Source organism: Drosophila pseudoobscura, chromosome 2 (genome assembly GCF_009870125.1).
Source record: "Drosophila pseudoobscura strain MV-25-SWS-2005 chromosome 2, UCI_Dpse_MV25, whole genome shotgun sequence".
Classification (NCBI taxonomy): Eukaryota; Metazoa; Arthropoda; class Insecta; order Diptera; family Drosophilidae; genus Drosophila; species Drosophila pseudoobscura.
Window position 1 is genome coordinate 16,448,698 of NC_046679.1, and position 17,075 is coordinate 16,465,772.

General features: G+C 43.4%; 5 protein-coding genes across 6 annotated transcripts; 1 reads left to right on the forward strand and 4 right to left on the reverse strand.

Annotated features, from left to right (window-relative positions):
- Positions 1–701: 701 nt before the first annotated feature.
- Positions 702–6,403, forward strand: disp (RND transporter family member dispatched). The gene is made up of 7 exons (XM_001358909.5): positions 702–857; positions 943–1,944; positions 2,002–2,093; positions 2,940–3,491; positions 3,554–4,192; positions 4,252–5,238; positions 5,298–6,403. Exons 1-7 carry the CDS (start codon positions 702–704, stop codon positions 5,533–5,535), a joined length of 3,666 nt encoding a protein of 1,221 aa, XP_001358946.2. The 3' UTR covers positions 5,536–6,403.
- Positions 1,981–2,929, reverse strand: LOC4801929 (uncharacterized). Its single transcript, XM_001358910.4, has one exon. It carries the CDS (start codon positions 2,857–2,859, stop codon positions 2,122–2,124), a length of 738 nt encoding a protein of 245 aa, XP_001358947.1. The 5' UTR covers positions 2,860–2,929; the 3' UTR covers positions 1,981–2,121.
- Positions 6,404–6,481: 78 nt separating the features above from the next.
- LOC6897388 (farnesol dehydrogenase-like) lies at positions 6,482–7,530 on the reverse strand. The gene is made up of 2 exons (XM_002137504.3): positions 6,907–7,530; positions 6,482–6,842 (listed from the first exon to the last, which is right to left on the reverse strand). Exons 1-2 carry the CDS (start codon positions 7,477–7,479, stop codon positions 6,663–6,665), a joined length of 753 nt encoding a protein of 250 aa, XP_002137540.2. The 5' UTR covers positions 7,480–7,530; the 3' UTR covers positions 6,482–6,662.
- A 524-nt stretch (positions 7,531–8,054) lies between these two features.
- Positions 8,055–9,199, reverse strand: LOC4801930 (farnesol dehydrogenase-like). The gene is made up of 2 exons (XM_001358911.4): positions 8,569–9,199; positions 8,055–8,504 (listed from the first exon to the last, which is right to left on the reverse strand). Exons 1-2 carry the CDS (start codon positions 9,139–9,141, stop codon positions 8,325–8,327), a joined length of 753 nt encoding a protein of 250 aa, XP_001358948.3. The 5' UTR covers positions 9,142–9,199; the 3' UTR covers positions 8,055–8,324.
- Positions 9,200–11,806: 2,607 nt separating this feature from the next.
- LOC4801931 (facilitated trehalose transporter Tret1) lies at positions 11,807–16,296 on the reverse strand. Of its 2 annotated transcripts, none has more exons than XM_033382729.1 (4): positions 16,158–16,296; positions 13,435–13,607; positions 12,948–13,361; positions 11,807–12,888 (listed from the first exon to the last, which is right to left on the reverse strand). In XM_033382729.1, exons 2-4 carry the CDS (start codon positions 13,577–13,579, stop codon positions 11,972–11,974), a joined length of 1,476 nt encoding a protein of 491 aa, XP_033238620.1. In that variant the 5' UTR covers positions 13,580–13,607; positions 16,158–16,296; the 3' UTR covers positions 11,807–11,971. The 2 variants fall into 2 exon arrangements, with proteins under 2 accessions (XP_033238620.1, XP_001358949.2); XM_001358912.4 differs by lacking the exon at positions 16,158–16,296 and adding an exon at positions 14,192–14,311.
- Between the last annotated feature and the right edge of the window lie 779 nt (positions 16,297–17,075).

Here is a 17,075-nt window from a genome sequence, read left to right on the forward strand (position 1 = left end):
CTTGCTGAAAAAATAGCTCATTCTAATTATTGATCAAGATTTATGTATTATATTTTACCCACATAATTATTAAAATGTCTTTTCTTCTGTCTGTTGTTTTCTGGTGAATGATTTTTCGCACATTCTTTTAAGGTGCGCCCAAAAGCTGTACGACATTCGACTTTGCTAACTGACTAGCTGAAAAAATCTACTTGCAAATTTAGCCTGATCTAATGTCTTACAGCTATAATTAGTCGTATAGACTTCGATATCGTACAAACGACGTATCGATGGTCGGACAAAACATCGATCTATCGCGAAATTCCTTTGCAGCGCTATCGTATCCTGGCTTTTTGTTGTTATTTCACAGTGTTTTCTGCATTTTATTATATTACCCTTGGTCGCAAATTTTTGGTTCCTTTTTTGTTTTAGTTAGTTCCAAGCCCTAAGTTAGTTGCACGTTCGCCTGGCTAAAATGTAATTCCACAAGCCAAGCGCCAACAAGTGGATTTTTGATCCTGAAAATCCGAAAAAAACCACAGGCAGTATCTATAACAAAACCAAAACAATAGCATTTGACCCTGCCCTGGTTTTCGGAGACACAAGCAGCCGTCGATGATATGATGGAGGAGGACTAGGAGTAACATCAACAGCGCTATGATAAGCAAATAAACAGAGGTTGATTCAATTATTGAAACGTTCAAAGGAACTGCTGCCTCGGCATGCTGTGCTTTGACTCAGAGAAGATGAACTGGTACTACCACGTCCTAGCTAGACGCCCGTACCTGGTTGTGGTCTCCATTGCGGTCTGTTGCGTGGCCTGCATAATAGTGGCGCTCATCCTCAACAAACTGCCCGACTTCAGTGACCCCACCTTGGTACGTATGACTGCTGCTGGTCCACGCACATCCATATCTACGCATGCTCAATCCTCATACTCCCACTCCGTCATTTACATTTCAGGGGTTCGAGACGCGAGGCACCAAAATAGGGAAGCGTTTGACGGCCTGGTACAATCTTCTGCAGGAGACCGACCGACATGGCGTGCTATTCTCGAATCCGTCGGTTATCTGGGAAAAGCGCAGAGTGGATGAGGGTTACGGAGTGTCCCAACTGCATCCGAATCATAGGCGCCGCAAGAACCAGCGGAAGCACAAAAACAAGAATAAGCGGCGAAAGGATCAGAAGAGGCACGAGCACTCAGAGGTGGCCGAGAAGATTATGTTGCTCAAGAAACGCCTGAAGGCTACAAGTGCCCCAAAAAGTGAAGGCGACCGAGATACATGGATGGGGGACAGCGGCGTCTTTCGGGACTACGAGATAACCAACGACAGTGCCTCCTCCCCGCTGGAGCCGACCCGGCGCAGTGAAAAGATCCAGTATGGGCATAATACCACTTCAGTGGATGAGGAAGAGCACCGCGAGCGCGTGCAAACTAAAAAGAGCACTTGGCGTCTGCTAAAACAGGCAGCCACACTGCCCACCGACAGTTGGGCGGATGCCCACCTGCGCCAGCCTATAGAAGGATACTTCTGTGATTCGTCGCCCCGCAGGGAATACTCTCACTTTGTGGTCCAGCGCATTGGACCCAATGCCACCGACTCGCTGTTTGATTTGAACGGCCTATTGGCCATGTGCCAGCTGCAGGAACAGATTAGAGACGTTCCCAGCTACAAGGCATATTGCGAGCCCGAAAGGTCGACCTCCGACTGCTGCCGGCCCTGGTCTTTACCTAACTACGCCGCACTGCTGGCCAACAAAAGTTCCTGTTTCGACCTAACGACCGATGATGTGAGCTCGCTGCAGTCTCTGCTGGTGGGCTGCTATGAGTACTTTCACGACCTGAAGCTAGACAACAACTGCAATGAGTACTCTCGCTGCTATGCGCCTGAGGAATGCAAGCGCCACAATCTAGTCTACAACGTACTTAATTTCCTCAGCGACTTTAGCTTTATCAGGCCAAACGTAAGCAGCATTAGATTCTAGTAATTTTAAACAATATTTAATGAGAATATTTTGCAGAATTCGAATGTTTACTTGAAGTACGCTATGATCTTTGTGCCTGTGGCGCAGTCCAACCGTGTGCTGCCACTATTTCATGAATGGGAAGATGTGTAAGTAGTGTGGATGTGGAAACTGGACTCAGTACTTTCGTAGGGTATAGCGATCGATGGGCCCCGATGGCATTATGCCATCCTTGGCCATGAAAAGTGCCGGCATGCATATCTCGTCAAAGTAGGTGGTTAGATTGTACTTTGTAAACAGTTTACGCATTGCCTTCGCAAAGTTATCCAACGACATGTCTTTTGGCTTGGGCTCTGGATAGATTGCATCCCGAAATTGTTCTGTTTCCTGGATGCGATTGTAATAATTCCCATAGGTTGTCCAATAGTCCTTGTGGTTAATGTCAAGCTTAGTGTCTTCTTTGCTCAAGTTTTTACGGCGCTGGCTTAGCAGCGACACGTACTCCTTGTGGGAGTAGTCGAACATATATACCGTCTTTTGCAGGTCTTTCAGATATTGCTCGATCTGTTTGTACTGCACGGGCGGGCACACAAAGAACAGCTTGTAGATCTCCTCGTTGCACCACTTGTTGCGCCGTACAAACTGTTCATACTCCTCGCGCCAGTCCATAGAACGGGGCCAGGACCTTGTTTTCATTTCCTGTCCGTTAACCTTGAGATTGTTCGCATAGTGGCCAGTGAGAAGCGAGGGGTCTTCTTGCGGTATTTTTTTAGCGCGTGACCGCATTTCGGCTTTATTATGATTCACGTAGTCCGCCTGTGTGGTGGTTTGACATTTGCGGCACTTTGGCAGGATATCCTCCAGGAAAATCTGATCCATATCCGCCAATTGTGCTTCCCTCGTTTTCGGCGCCATTTCGCTGACTTATTTTAAATTTAGATTTTGTATAGTTTAATGTTTGTCTGTAGAGTAATGAGTAATGACTGTATTTTCAGAGACCTACGTAACGAGCTGGTGGAAGTGATTGCCATGGACTTGGGGCTGGAGAACGAACTGTTCAACGAGCTGCTGCTGACAGACGTTTGGCTGGTATCGCTTGGCGGCCTATTTGTGATGGCCAGCGTTTGGCTGTACACCGGTTCCGTCTTTATTACAGCCATGTCCTGCATTGCCGTCTGCTTCTCGTTGGGACTGGCCTACTTTGTCTACTCTATAGTCCTGGAGTTTGCGTTTTTTCCCTACATGAACCTCCTGGCCGTGATTGTGATCATTGGCATTGGGGCAGATGACGTGTTTTTGTTTTTGAAAATCTGGCATTGTGTGTTGGCTGAAAGATTTAGCAATCGCTGCGGCACATTGACCAACGCCCAGTCGCAGAGTGCACTGCCAACACCATTGGATCAGGGCGAGCATACGGAAACGTTGGAGAACATCATGGCCTTGACAATGCGTCATGCCGCTGCGTCCATGTTTGTCACATCGCTGACGACGGCGGGCGCCTTCTACGCCTCCTACAGCAGCTCCATAACGGCCATTAAGTGTTTTGGGTAAGGTGTTCGGACACATCGTAAACCTTTGCTTTCCACTAATAAAAAATTGGATTTTTCAGGATCTTTGCAGGAACAGTTGTGGTGACAAACTATTTACTGATGATCACTTGGCTGCCCGCCTCGGTCTCCATAATGGAACGCCTTTTTGCAAGCAGAATTTCCTGTCGCCAGCCGCTGCTTCAGCGGCTTATGCATTCCTGCAAAAAGTCAATTAATCGATTCTGTCAAGCACTCGAGGAATGCATAACAAACAGCATCATGAATTATGCCTACATGTGGCTGTTGCTCTTCGGTGCTTTGGGTACATCTAGTGCCATCATTGTGTTCTGGTATCCAGGACTCCAGCTGCCGGAAAAATCACATTTCCAGCTATTTGTCTCGCAGCATCCGTTCGAAGTCTATTCCAGTATTAAGCAGCAGTTTTGGTTCGAGAAGCCACTGCAGGTCGACGAGAACTTTAAGATGCATATGCACTTTGTTTGGGGTGTCCAGGCTGTGGACGATGGCGACTATACGAATCCCAAATCACTTGGCAACCTCCATTATGACAATAATTTTAGTATATCCAGCAAGCCAGTGCAGCATTGGATCCTCGACTTTTGCCAGAGCGTGCGCCAGCAGCCGTTTTATCAAGAGACCTTTGGAATGTTGCTGCCCAATTGTTTTATTGAAAACCTCATAGACTTCATGAAGCGCAGGTGAGAGTATAGTTGAACCATTTATTTATGAAATATTTATGAGATACTTCGGTCCCCAGATGCATCGATGACATGGATATCACACGGAAGGATCGCTCTCCCTGCTGCGATGCCCAGTTTCCGTACGAACCTCACATTTTTGACCTGTGTCTACCACAAAGCGTGTCCAATCTCTATGACACAACCATGTTCTTCCAACCTGGTGTGGCGGGACCCAAGTTTGCAGCGACCACCCACCTAGAAGAGGATGATTATTTTGCGATAAGCGGCAACTATAGTTTGGAGTCAGTCGCCACCAATGGGACCGACCTACCGCTCTCGGTCAAGGCGCTGGTAATTGAATTCGAGTCGAATGTAGCCTACAGCACGGTCTATGCAAACATCAAAGAGTTCTACGAAACCGTGGAGCATTGGTTTCAGCTGCAATTAAATACAGCGCCCATGGAATTGCGTGGCGGATGGTTTACCAGCGACCTGAAGTTCTATAATGTACAGGACACGCTTTCTCATGACACAATAGTAGCCATTACCTTGGCCATGGTCGCCTCACTGCTTGTGCTGTTGGCCTTCACCCTCAATCTGCTCATCTCAATCTACGCCGTGCTTACCGTCTCCCTGAGCATTTTCAACACCGTTGCTGTCCTCATTCTCCTCGGATGGCAGCTAAACATACTGGAGAGCATAGCTGTCAGCACAGCTATTGGTCTGGCGGTGGACTTCAGCTTGCACTATGGCATTCATTATCGGATGTCGCCAATTAAGGACCGGCTGGCAGCCACACAGTTTGTGCTATCGCGCATTATCGGACCGACGGTGATGGCGGCGGCTACAACGGGCCTGGCCGGTGGTATTATGATGGCATCGAACATCCTGCCCTACATACAGATTGGTGTCTTCCTGGTGGTGGTCATGATCATCAGCTGGCTATATGCCACCTTCTTCCTAATGAGCCTGCTCAGGGTGGCGGGACCGCAGCATGGTTTCTTGCAGCTGGCATGGCCCGTGTGGCGCAAACGTCACAATGCCAGCGGCAAGTTCTACGAGCGGTAAGATAGAGAGAAAGAAAGAAACGTTCTCATTTTGACCAAACTCTTCTTTGTTTCAGTAAACCCAGCCAGGTGATTGCCAGTGAGCAGCTCCTGACGCCAACCAGTTCGGCCATCGTTGAGCTGGCTAATTCGGAGACACACGAATTGGAATCCCTCAACTCCAACAGCCTGATCAAAACTATTTCGGGCACTGAAAGTGCACATGCATTGGCCTCGCTGCCGACAGACTTTGAGCACTCATTCCAAACTCTGCGGGAGTGCAAATATCAAACGTATCCGTCTACATCTAATTGAGTTAGTTACTATTGCCGGCCAGGGAGTTGTTGTTGCCAGTGGAAACAGTAAGAGAAGCAACTGCATTTTATATACTGGGCTTGGCCGCTCGAAGGCCCTGCCCACCGAAACCCATTTAGATGCATATACATGTACATATATGTGCCAGCATATATCATTTATGTATACATATGTTATGTATGTTGTGCGAGTTCTATATGGATATATATTCTAGTTTTATGTGTACTTGTGTACTTGGTAGATTTAAGCAAAGCGAACGCAGAAGAAATAGTTGTAAACTTCTCTCTTTAGTGTGCTATTGCCAAGAGACTTCAAACGGTTGCAACATGCTTGTACGAGTATATACATTGCACGTTTGATGCTCCGTGCCAGGTGGTGCCAGGTGAATACAATTTGTAAACTGAAGCAATTAGCGGAGGTACTGGGCTCGTCTTTGTCGGTAGGACTGTACGATGACGGTATTATTAGTTTTTAGCCACGCTGTTTTCCATGCTGTTTATGTACTTAACTGTAATCAAAAATATTTATACTCGGAACTTTTATTAGATGTTAAGTTGGGCCCCCCGCCTATGCTAGTAATACGAGTAGAGATACATATGTATATCCCACAGCGATATGTGTTGTCTATCCTAGTTGTATGCGTTCAAAACACAAACACACATACACACACTCACGTTTGTAATAACCATGTAACTGTGATACAGAAAATGAGAAACCTAAAGAAATTGGCGTTTATACAGACAAAGAGTTATACTATACCCCCTAACCATGACGAATTGTAATCAACTACAACTAAAAGGCTCTGTACTTCCTTCAGTGAACTTATGTGTTGAAGTGATTTAATAAATGTTAATTGTAAAAAATCTAACGAGTCCCTGTTAAAAGTATCCCCAGGGATATTCAGATCAAGAGGTGCCCAAAATCAGCGATAATAATAGTCTTATGCTTCGATATTTCACCCAAAGAAATCTTTTATTTGTATGCACTTCACATAAGCTGCATTCGTTTTTGCGTATCCATAGGGTTTTACCATCCCCAAAGCCTTCTACGCAGAGTAGCTTGCTTGACTTTCGGTTGGATATTTGCTGTAGTTATCTTATCCATCTTTCTGCAAGGCTAGAACAAAATCAAAACTTTTCACCAACGGGCTTGATTGTTAGCTCATGTATCTGCACGTTGGGAGGTGTCTGGATGCAATAGGTTACCGCATCCGCAACGTCCTCAGCTCGCAGCATGGGAAGGTCTGGCATTGCCTCCTTGATTTTCTCATCAATGATCTCCGTGTCCACAGCGCCGGGGCTAATGCTCTAAGGGTTGTATGGAAACTAGTTAGCTATTGGCCAAATCGGAATTATTAACTATATAACTTACAGTTATCTTCGTCTCAGTTTTCTTTTGCTGAAACTCCTGTCGCAGTACCTCCGTGAGTGCGGTGATAGCAAACTTAGAAGGAGCATACATCTTAAAGCCCATGCCGGGTACCGTTGGCACATTATGACCAGCAATGCTGTTGATGATCACCACATGGCCATCGTTGACATTGCGTCTCTGCAGCGAAAGGAATGCCTCTCGGGTGCACCACGACACTCCGAGGACATTGGTGTCCAAAACAGCGCGAATATCGGAAGAATTGTCGGGATCTGTGATTTGTAATTTACCAACGATCCCAGCATTGTTGACCAATACGTCGGCCCCTCCAAGAGTCTTGTCGATCCAGGCGAATACATCAACGACCTGCTGTTCAACGCTAACGTCACACTTTCGACCATGGAAACGGGACTGCTGATCTTTTGGTAGCGATGCCTTAAGCTCCTGAAGTCGTTCCTCGCGGCGGCCCAGTCCAACAACGACCATGCCCTTGGCAACCAAATCCTTACAGCAGGCAGCTCCGATTCCAGAACTGGCTCCAGTTACGACGGCAACACGATTCAACCAACGATCCATTATGAAAACAGTATGTTTATTCTAGAGAATTCGCGATACGACTGAGTTCGTGCCTATGGAGAGGTTCTTATTTATAGAACTTTTGAAAAAAGCTCCGGTCAAATGTTTAACTAATCTTCAGAGAACATCATTATCACGATGATATGGCATATATACATTCGTACACTTACATATGTGTGTGCGAACCAGCGTATCATGATGATAGTCATATGTAAAATAAGTACATATGTACATATATGTGAATCGCATCATGATGAAATTATTGTCTATGTGTATCGGTGAAAATTAGAGACACTTTAAAGAATCAGAATGAGTTAGTCGACTTTAACTTTAACTTTAGTCTACCGATTAAATTTTTTTTTCGGGGTCGTAAGTCACTCCTTTTGCCTGTTACATTTATACACGTCAACACAGTATACCCTCAGACTCTCCGAGTACCTCGTAAAAATCCGATTAAGACCAAGAAGAGATAGCAAAACACTGGGATATTCTGTATCTTTTCTTTATCTGTTCACACAGATATTTAAAGTATTTCACATCATATAACCAATGTAAGTTTAATTGATTTTACATCATTTAGTTGAAATATTTTTTTTTATTCATCAAACGAATTCCTTTTAAAACTAATTAATATTCCGAACAGCAGTCTTCCCAGTCTTACACTTAATAATAGTCCTATGCTTCGAATGTTTACATTCCACACGCTGAAATCTTATTTTTGTATCCATTCCATATAAGCGGCATTGGCTCTTTGTATCTATGAGGTTTTACCGTCCACAAAGCCTTCTTTCTTCGTAAGTTTGCCGCAGCCATCATATCTATCTTCCTGCATGACTAGAATCAATTCAAAACTTTTCACCAACGGGCTTGATTGTTAGCTCATGGATCTGCACGTTGGGCGGGGTCTGGATGCAGTAGGTTACCGCATCCGCAACGTCCTTAGCTCGCAGCATGGGAAAGTCTGGCATTGCCTCCTTGATTTTCTCATCAATGATCTCCGTGTCCACAGCACCGGGGCTAATGCTCTAAGGGTCGTATGGAAGTTTCTTAATTATTGCGCAAATGGAAATTTCTAACTATTCAACTTACAGTTATCTTCGTCTCCGTTTTCTTTTGCTGAAACTCTTGTCGCAGTACCTCCGTGAGTGCGGTGACAGCATGCTTAGAAGGGGCATACATCTTAAAGTTAAAGCCCGGTACCGTAGGAATTTTATGACCAACAATGCTGTTGATGATGACCACATGGCCATCGTTGACATTGCGTCTTTGCAGCGAAAGGAATGCCTCGCGGGTGCACCACGACACTCCGAGGACATTGGTGTCCAAGACAGCGCGAATATCGGAAGAATTGTCGGGATCTGTGATTTGTAAATTACCAACGATCCCAGCATTGTTGACCAATACGTCGGCCCCTCCAAGAGTCTTGTCGATCCAGGCGAATACATCAATGACCTGCTGTTCAACGCTGACGTCACACTTTCGACCATGGAAACGGGACTGCTGATCTTTTGGTAGCGATGCCTTAAGCTCCTGAAGCCTTTCCTCGCGACGGCCCAGTCCAACAACGACCATGCCCTTGGCAACCAAATCCTTACAGCAGGCAGCTCCGATTCCAGAACTGGCTCCAGTTACGACGGCAACACGATTCAACCAACGATCCATTATGAAAACAGTATGTTTATTCTAGAGAATTCGCGATACGACTGAGTTCGTGCCTATGGAGAGGTTTTTATTTATAGAACTTTTGAAAAAAGCTCCGGTCAAATGCTTAATTAATCTTTAGAGAACATCATTATCACGATGATTGCCCAGATATATCTCCATATATTCATTCATATGTGTGTGCGAATAGCGTATCATGATAAAAATGTGTATAGTTTGTCTATGTGAATGGACGAAAGTTTGAAGCAATTCAAAAAGTAACGAGGGGGAACGGTGTGAGCGCCGCTACGGCCGCGACTCTACATTTATACCAGATACGCAGTCAGTGGCAGTGGCTACTCTAAGAAAGATACACATTGACTACGAAGAGTGTGTGAGATCAAGAGAGAAAGAATCTAATCCAGATTCAACAGTCTAAAAGATACGTTTATTCTCTACGATTCTGCTGCTTTGATTTTTCGTATCTTCAAGATTTTCGTCTTTAATCGAGGCGAAAACTGGCTTGCCAAAATTTTGAAACAAACTTGATATCACAGGAGCCTGGATACAAAATATCGGCGTCAAACAAAACGGACAGACAGACATTGCTCTAACCATTCGGCTATTGATGCTGATGAAGATCTGCGCGTTACACACATTCATTTTTCCCACAAATCGAATATACCCTAAATCGCCTAAAGCGACTATAATATACTGGATACTAAGATTTAGATGGATAGATTGGCAGTATTAAATATACTTTTTGTGTACTTCTTTTTATCTGGTACATTTACGAACCTCAGCCCAGTATACCCTTAGATACTCCGAGTACTTCGCAGTCAGCCGATAGAGAGTAAACAAAACACTCAGCTACAAAATGAAAGCTTCTTCAATTAATTATGTATGTATTTAGAAAAAAATTAAATGTATTTCGTAATCAATTTGTATTAAATTTATTAGAAAAACCATTTTTTTTATTATTAAGTCTATTGCAAACATTTGCTTCTACTTTTATTTTCTGTTGTTTTTATGAAGTGTATTTCTTAGCTGAAAACCAGTTTGGCTTTGCGGCATAATTGATTGTCGGAATTGTCTTGTCATCGTGATGAAATAGAAAAATGTTGGGGATTGCTTTTGGTATGTATACTTTGTGTAAGTCAAAGTTTTGTTAAATGCGCTGATCATCTATGACGCCTTTCTTTACACTTAGAATGGCCACTTTATGTACATTTAACATACATATATTTTTAAATATATCTGTATGTATGAAGATAGTAAATATTATCATGCGAAAAATTAACAAAGGCCAAAATAGTTATTAATTGATAACGATACGATCATTTGTTTACTTGCACATTTTGAAGACTGATCAAAATCTTATCGTTTATTTACACAACCGAAATGAAACTTGCGAATCTTGTAGTGTTTAGCACAGCAATCCCTTCCCAACTTGTGTTGAAACAGCCAACTGCCTGCTGTTATACAAGTAATTAAAACGTTTCGCTCAATGGCTTGATTTTTGGTTCGTGAATCTGTACACCAGGTGGGGTCTGGATGCAGTAGGTCACCGCATAGGCCACGTCCTCTGAGCGGAGCATTGGGCGTTCTGTCACTGCAGCTTTGATGTTATCAAGGATCTCAGTGTCGACCACACCGGGGCAAATGCTCTAAGAGGCACATACATACGCTAAGCGTTCTCTCGAAGCTCGCTCTTTATCTGTGTGATCTACGCTTTGCGTCTGGCTTATCTAGGTATGCCGAGCGAAGCTGCGCTCAGCGATCAGTGCGGCAACGTAAAGGGCAAGCAAGCTACACTTGCAATTTGCATGTAGCGCAAAAAACTGTATATCGCCATTTTATATTTGCTTCGGGTTTTATTTAATCGAAATAATTAGTCGTCAGATCGGGGGTAAACTCCATTATCTCCACACTTTGTTTTCTTTGTCCTTGAAGTTGCCCGAAATTGTATAAGCGGTCCGGAATATACCATCTTTAGTTACATGGGGGGCTGGCACACCATAGTACATGAATTCTACACTAGCAGTTGACAAAAGTGGAGCACACTTTTCAGATGATTTATAAAAAGTTCGGCGAAAGCTTTTATACATGATGTATTAGTCAATTTGTGCAATGATGGAACAATACATGTATTTCATATTTAGACGTCGTTTTTGTTTCAAGGAGAATATTTAATGGCACAACTGTCGGAGCCTTTTATGTCACACAGTTGGGACTTCGGGGCTCAGTGTTCATTTATTTTTTGCTCGATTGAATTTTTGAAGTTGAAAAATATCAAAAAAATTAGATTAGATGTATTTTTCTTTAGAAGATGCAACAGAACAGGTTTTTATTGAATATTGATAACAACGAATATACTTAAAAAAAGAAAAGAAAAAAGATAATCATAAGATACATTGTTCACTTATTATTAAACCTTAAAGATATAGTATGTGTTCTTTAAAGGCTCATATGTATCTCCTGAACTAACGAGCGGGAACGTTTTGAGTCGCAGCTAGAGCCGCGACTCTACCTTTATACTCTATACTCAGGCCCCCATTCGCCCGAGGGAGCACACTGCACGAGTGTCAGAGCAACGTAGCAACTGAAATATCATTATTTCCTTTTAGCTATAATACAAATCTGGTAGATATTGTAATGATAAAGCTCATAAAAAAGACAGCACTGCTCTTCATATTACTAAAGTGTATTTTTGGCAAAATGTTTAACAGAATTGAGTTTAAGCTTAAAAGACTATGCAATAAAATACTTTGCTTTTAGACCTAAGATATACATATAAGATCTTTAAGGACTTAAACGACACATATACATATATTAACAAATAGGCCCTCTCTTAGTTGCGCTTGCTGTTTAGTCGATCCTGGATCTCCTGCAGGCTGAGGCCCTTTGTCTCCATGACCACGAAAAGGACGAAGAAGAAGGCCACCACCATGAATCCGGCAAACAGCCAGAAGGCGTAGTAGGAACCAAGGGCATCCAGAGCAGGATAGAAATAGGTAACCAGAAAGCCAAGAGTCCAGCAGGTGCTGGCCACAATGGACGAGGCAGCCGACTTGATGTTCGCCGGGAACATCTCGCCGAGCACAGCCCAAGGCAGTGGCCCGAAGCCCGTGCAGTAGACTATGTTGTAGATAACGAGCGCTGGCACTGGCATCCACACCACTTCGGAGATGTCGCCCACCACCAGCTGCATATAGAAGAAGGCGCCGAGTGCCGTCAGACCCACTGTCATCACACTGGCGGAGGTCAGCAGCATCACCTTCCTGCCAAGGCGATCCGCCACGATGGGCGTCAGGCCCGAGGATGCCACCTGGACGCAGCCAATAATAATGGTGGCAATGGCGGGATCCAGCCCCGTGTTGGCGCTGGCAAAGATCGACTGGCTATTGAAAAGGACCACGTTGATTCCCGAAAGCTGCTGGAAGGAGATTAGGCCGGCACAGATGAACAGTGCCTTGCGGTTGCCGGGGTTCTTGAACAGATCCATAATAGTGCCTTTGTTGGCCATGGCCTCCTCCACACTGGATTGTATTTCGGCCATCTCGTTGTGCACTCCCTCGGCGCTTTGGCCACGCAGAAACTGTAGCGAACGCAGTGCGTCTGTCTTGCGTCCCTTTCCGGCATAATAGTGGGGACTCTCGGGCATAAAGTAGAAGATCGCATCGAAGATCACCGGCACAACAATACAGCACCACTGAAGAGCCATGTACGAGACGAAGGGACCAATTGCATAGACATATAGAATACCAGCTAAAAGTGGGAATAAATTAGTGTCAAACGAACTCAAAGATCTTGCTATCCACACTTACCCACAATAAACAGCTGCATTAGAGAGCCAGTAGCTCCACGAACATTATCCGTGGATATCTCACCCACATACATGGGCTGCACAGTCATCACGAACCCCACGCCGAAGCCCTGAATCAGTCGGGACAGGTATAGGATCCACACCTCTGAGGCTCCCATATTAATTCCGAATGCAAGCACGAAGAAGAGACTGCTGGAGAGCAGTACCCACTTTCGGCCAATGCGATCCGCCAGGGGTCCAGCCACAAAGGGAGCAATGAGCGCTCCAATGGCAATCAGCGAGGAGATCCAGGCATCTTCATCGGATGTTATGGGTCTGTCCAGAGGCGAGTCGGAGGTATCTTCGGTCTTGAGTTTGGGTCCGATTGGAGAGGTCCAGCCCAGGCAGGTGCCCACCACAAAGGCGGACAAGTTAGCTAACAGAGAGGACAGTCGGAGAATGCAGATTATGCACATGTTTTAAGGCAAATGTATCACAACTTGACTCACCTGCCACAGCGGCCATAAAAATGCGTCCAGTCTTGACTGGTTCTGGCGACATATTTCGCGTGTTTACTTCGCTAATCTGAAAAGAACTGACTTCCGTATAGGAATATTTAACTCCTGTCTCTTCTTCGCGGGCTACTGACGGCATCTGGCTTGTTTCGCGAGTGGAACAGTAGCTGCAAAAGCACAACCATAAAAAAAAGCGAAAGCATCTCATTAGAAAATCAGTGGACGTGGATTAATGATGCTGTCCCCATTAGTAATTCAATCGCCTGTAAGTCCAAATGGCTTTTACTTGACCCTTAGTCTTGAATGGTTTCGTTGACGGTCCATTCTGTAAAAGCGCATGACTCATGTAACCAGATATGAGAGCTCCACCCATTCACTTTCACGTTGTTTTTACACATGTCTCAACATTAACTGTCTCGTTTTTCATTTATCACATTATCAAAGCATCTTTACACATTAGCTAATTGTAAAGTTACTAAATAATAAAAAAATAGCATGCGGAAGAGTAGTCGCGTTCTATGTAATCATTATTCAAAATTAATTTTATTGCACAGCGAAAAAAAGCTACATCAAATTAATGTCTGTCGAATTTGAAAATGTTTTCTTCTGCAATTATCATTAGAGAATATATTTGTGTAATTATTTTAACAATCACTGTTGACACTTTCTGTTGGCTATCATTAATTTCACGCTGTAGCCCGATACAGAATTTTTCAGATGATATTTTTGACTTTTACACATCCCTACTTACATATCCTTCTTAATCAAACAAAAAGGATCCGCACTAGGAAAATGATTTTGGAAACTGTCAGCCTCTCAGCTCAGAACTGAAATGCTGATTGGATCGGCGAATCGCGCGAATTTAAAGATTTTTCGCCTTATATGACAGGCATTCGAAATCAATACTCAGTCAATAATGCTCATCGACAAGTGCTCTTACACGTGTATTATCTTATCAGGGGCAGCGCCTCTCGTTCGATGGCAAACTCATCTAGTATTCATCAGCGTTAGCTCTCCCATCGAACCCCCGTGCATCGGAATCGAATCAAAATCTCTCTTCAAAACCTTATTATTGTTGTTGCGTTGGTTGTTTTGGTTGAAATTGCGCCATTTGTGTGCATTTTGCACTTGAACTGGCCTATTTACCCATATTGTATGTATGTACATCTGTGTGATAAGACTGCGAAAAAACTGACAAAAAGAAGGCGCCCCAATCTCAATTTGTTTGCTTACACGACCCGACGGCAAAGGGCGCCCGCCTCCCACTTCAATGGATTGGCATCCAGCGGCTGATTGGGGATGTGAGTGGGATACCAAGAACTTACCTCTAATCATCAACTAGCCTCTGGCACTTCTAATCATAACCAGCCCAACCATATCCACATTACATGGACAAACAAATCAAATGCCACCGAATGGCGGCGTAAATAGCTGCTTTGATTAGTAGTTCTTAAGTTATTTCCGCTAATTACAGTTCTGCAGCGTTACGCCTCAACAAGTCGAAAATATTGACACAAATTGAGTTAAGTTACTCACTCAGATGGAGCACAGCACGTGAGTAGAGTGTGACACCATGGCAGGGAGAGCCATATCTGCCTTGGAAGAGTATCTCTCGCATGTGACTATGACTAAAAGTTGGTACTCAAGTTTACTCCTTCACATCGAAATGAAAGATTGAAGCTCAAAAATGAAGAGTTGCTTTTTCAGTTCAGCCCTAAAAACGTATACACATACGTAGTATATTGGCTTTACTTGGTATTTTCTTTTCATAAATTAACACGTTTTTATGAAACTTCTTGTTCTTGTATTCGATAAGCTTTTATTATAATTAAAAAACATAGTTTATGAACTTCTTCCTGTAAAGATTATCACCGATTCACAATTGTTGCCCCCTTCGCATAAGACCGTTGAACACGTTCCATCAACCTTATTTTTTACTTTCCAATTGAACTTCATGGGTTTTTCCTTATTTACTAGTTACCACCAACTGATCAAACATTTTTTTTTGATTTCGTTCACCAATTAAGCGCTGACACAGACGACAAACGTTTAATAGAAGTAATTTTGATAAGTCAGACGTACTTAGGCGCCACGAAAAGATACTTATATATTATTTGGCAATCGAGTAAATACAGATATGATTCCAAACCTTGACTATTGAGAGGTTTGACAAACTGAGTGATAGGTGTTCACTGAAAAATAGTGGGTTGACGGGACATAAAGTCCTTGAAGGTTCTTACATGACTCTAATATAATATCTGCTATGAAAATAAATGAAAATTACAAAAAAAAAATAGGGACTAATGTTAAACATATATTTTTGAAACATATTTAAACCACCCGTTCAGCACATTACAGCGCCTTCAAAATAAAAGGTTATGAATTTCGGCTTGTTTTACTCACAAAGAAATAAAAATAAAGCAAATCAATTCGCTTGCCAGGGATCTTAGCCCAAAATGGTAAAACTTGTGGTCCGAACTCAACGGCAACAAATCGAAACTAACAGAAGAGCTACCATTTAGATTTAAGAAATCAGTGGTTGCGATAATACGTTCAGTTTTTTCCCCAATCTACGCACACCAATATTTGATTATATTTGGTATTCAAGGGTAAACATTCTGACCAATTTTTACGCGCAGGGAAGCGAGGCAATGCATCACAGACAGCAACAACATAAAACACTATACAGATAAAGCACTTTTAGTAGGTCCACTCACCCATTATGGTAGCCGAAATTTTCAATTAGAACACAATTAATGAAGCACTGTCAAATTAGAACTCGAAGTAATACCCGGCGTATACGTATTGTGGAAAATAACTCGGTGTCTGGCTATGGACAGATCAAAGCTAACAGTTTTGTTTGGCTGCCGGAACTGAAATGATGTCGATGTGAGAATGTTTTGACGCTTTTGTCGTTTGGGCATGCAAAATTAAGCCGGGAAATTATGACAGACGCATTTAAATTCTCTGCTTAGTCGCCAGACCGAGCATATAATATATATACTCGCAAGCTCGAAGCACTAATAAGCAGAGAGAGACACATACGAACATACATACATATTAGTAGTACAGATATCAGTGGCTATTATATCGCATTGAATAGCCACTCAGACGCGACCATTGAACAAAGCAGAGCCGAGAGAACTGAGCTCTGAATTTGTGGGATTTTTATCAGCACTTTGTCTGCCTTTCTGACAATTGTCTGGTTCTCTCCAAAGCAGCCGTATTTGACTTAAAATGTCGCAGCTACGAAAGACCCCCTAGTTCCGGATATTCTGTGGAAAACTTTGCCTCACTTTGATCGGGAATTCAGCTTCAAGGAAATTCATTAGCATGCACCGGACACTCCCCGGGGGATTGACTTATTTCGATGTCTTATCGATACAGTTAAGACATACATAAGTACATAATAAAGTCGCTAGGCCAGTCGGCTAACGTGCGTGCTAATTGAAATGTGTCTGCGGTAGGCACATTAAGTCTTTTGAGACTGCGTCTTGTTGGTGTTTCCCCCCATCCGAAACAAGTCGTTTAGAGATAACCTGACGCAAATACTAATTAGGAGTATTTTAAAAAGTTGAATACTCGTACTCTTTTGATGTTTTGCTTTAGATCAATAAATATCCGGCTTTTACAGT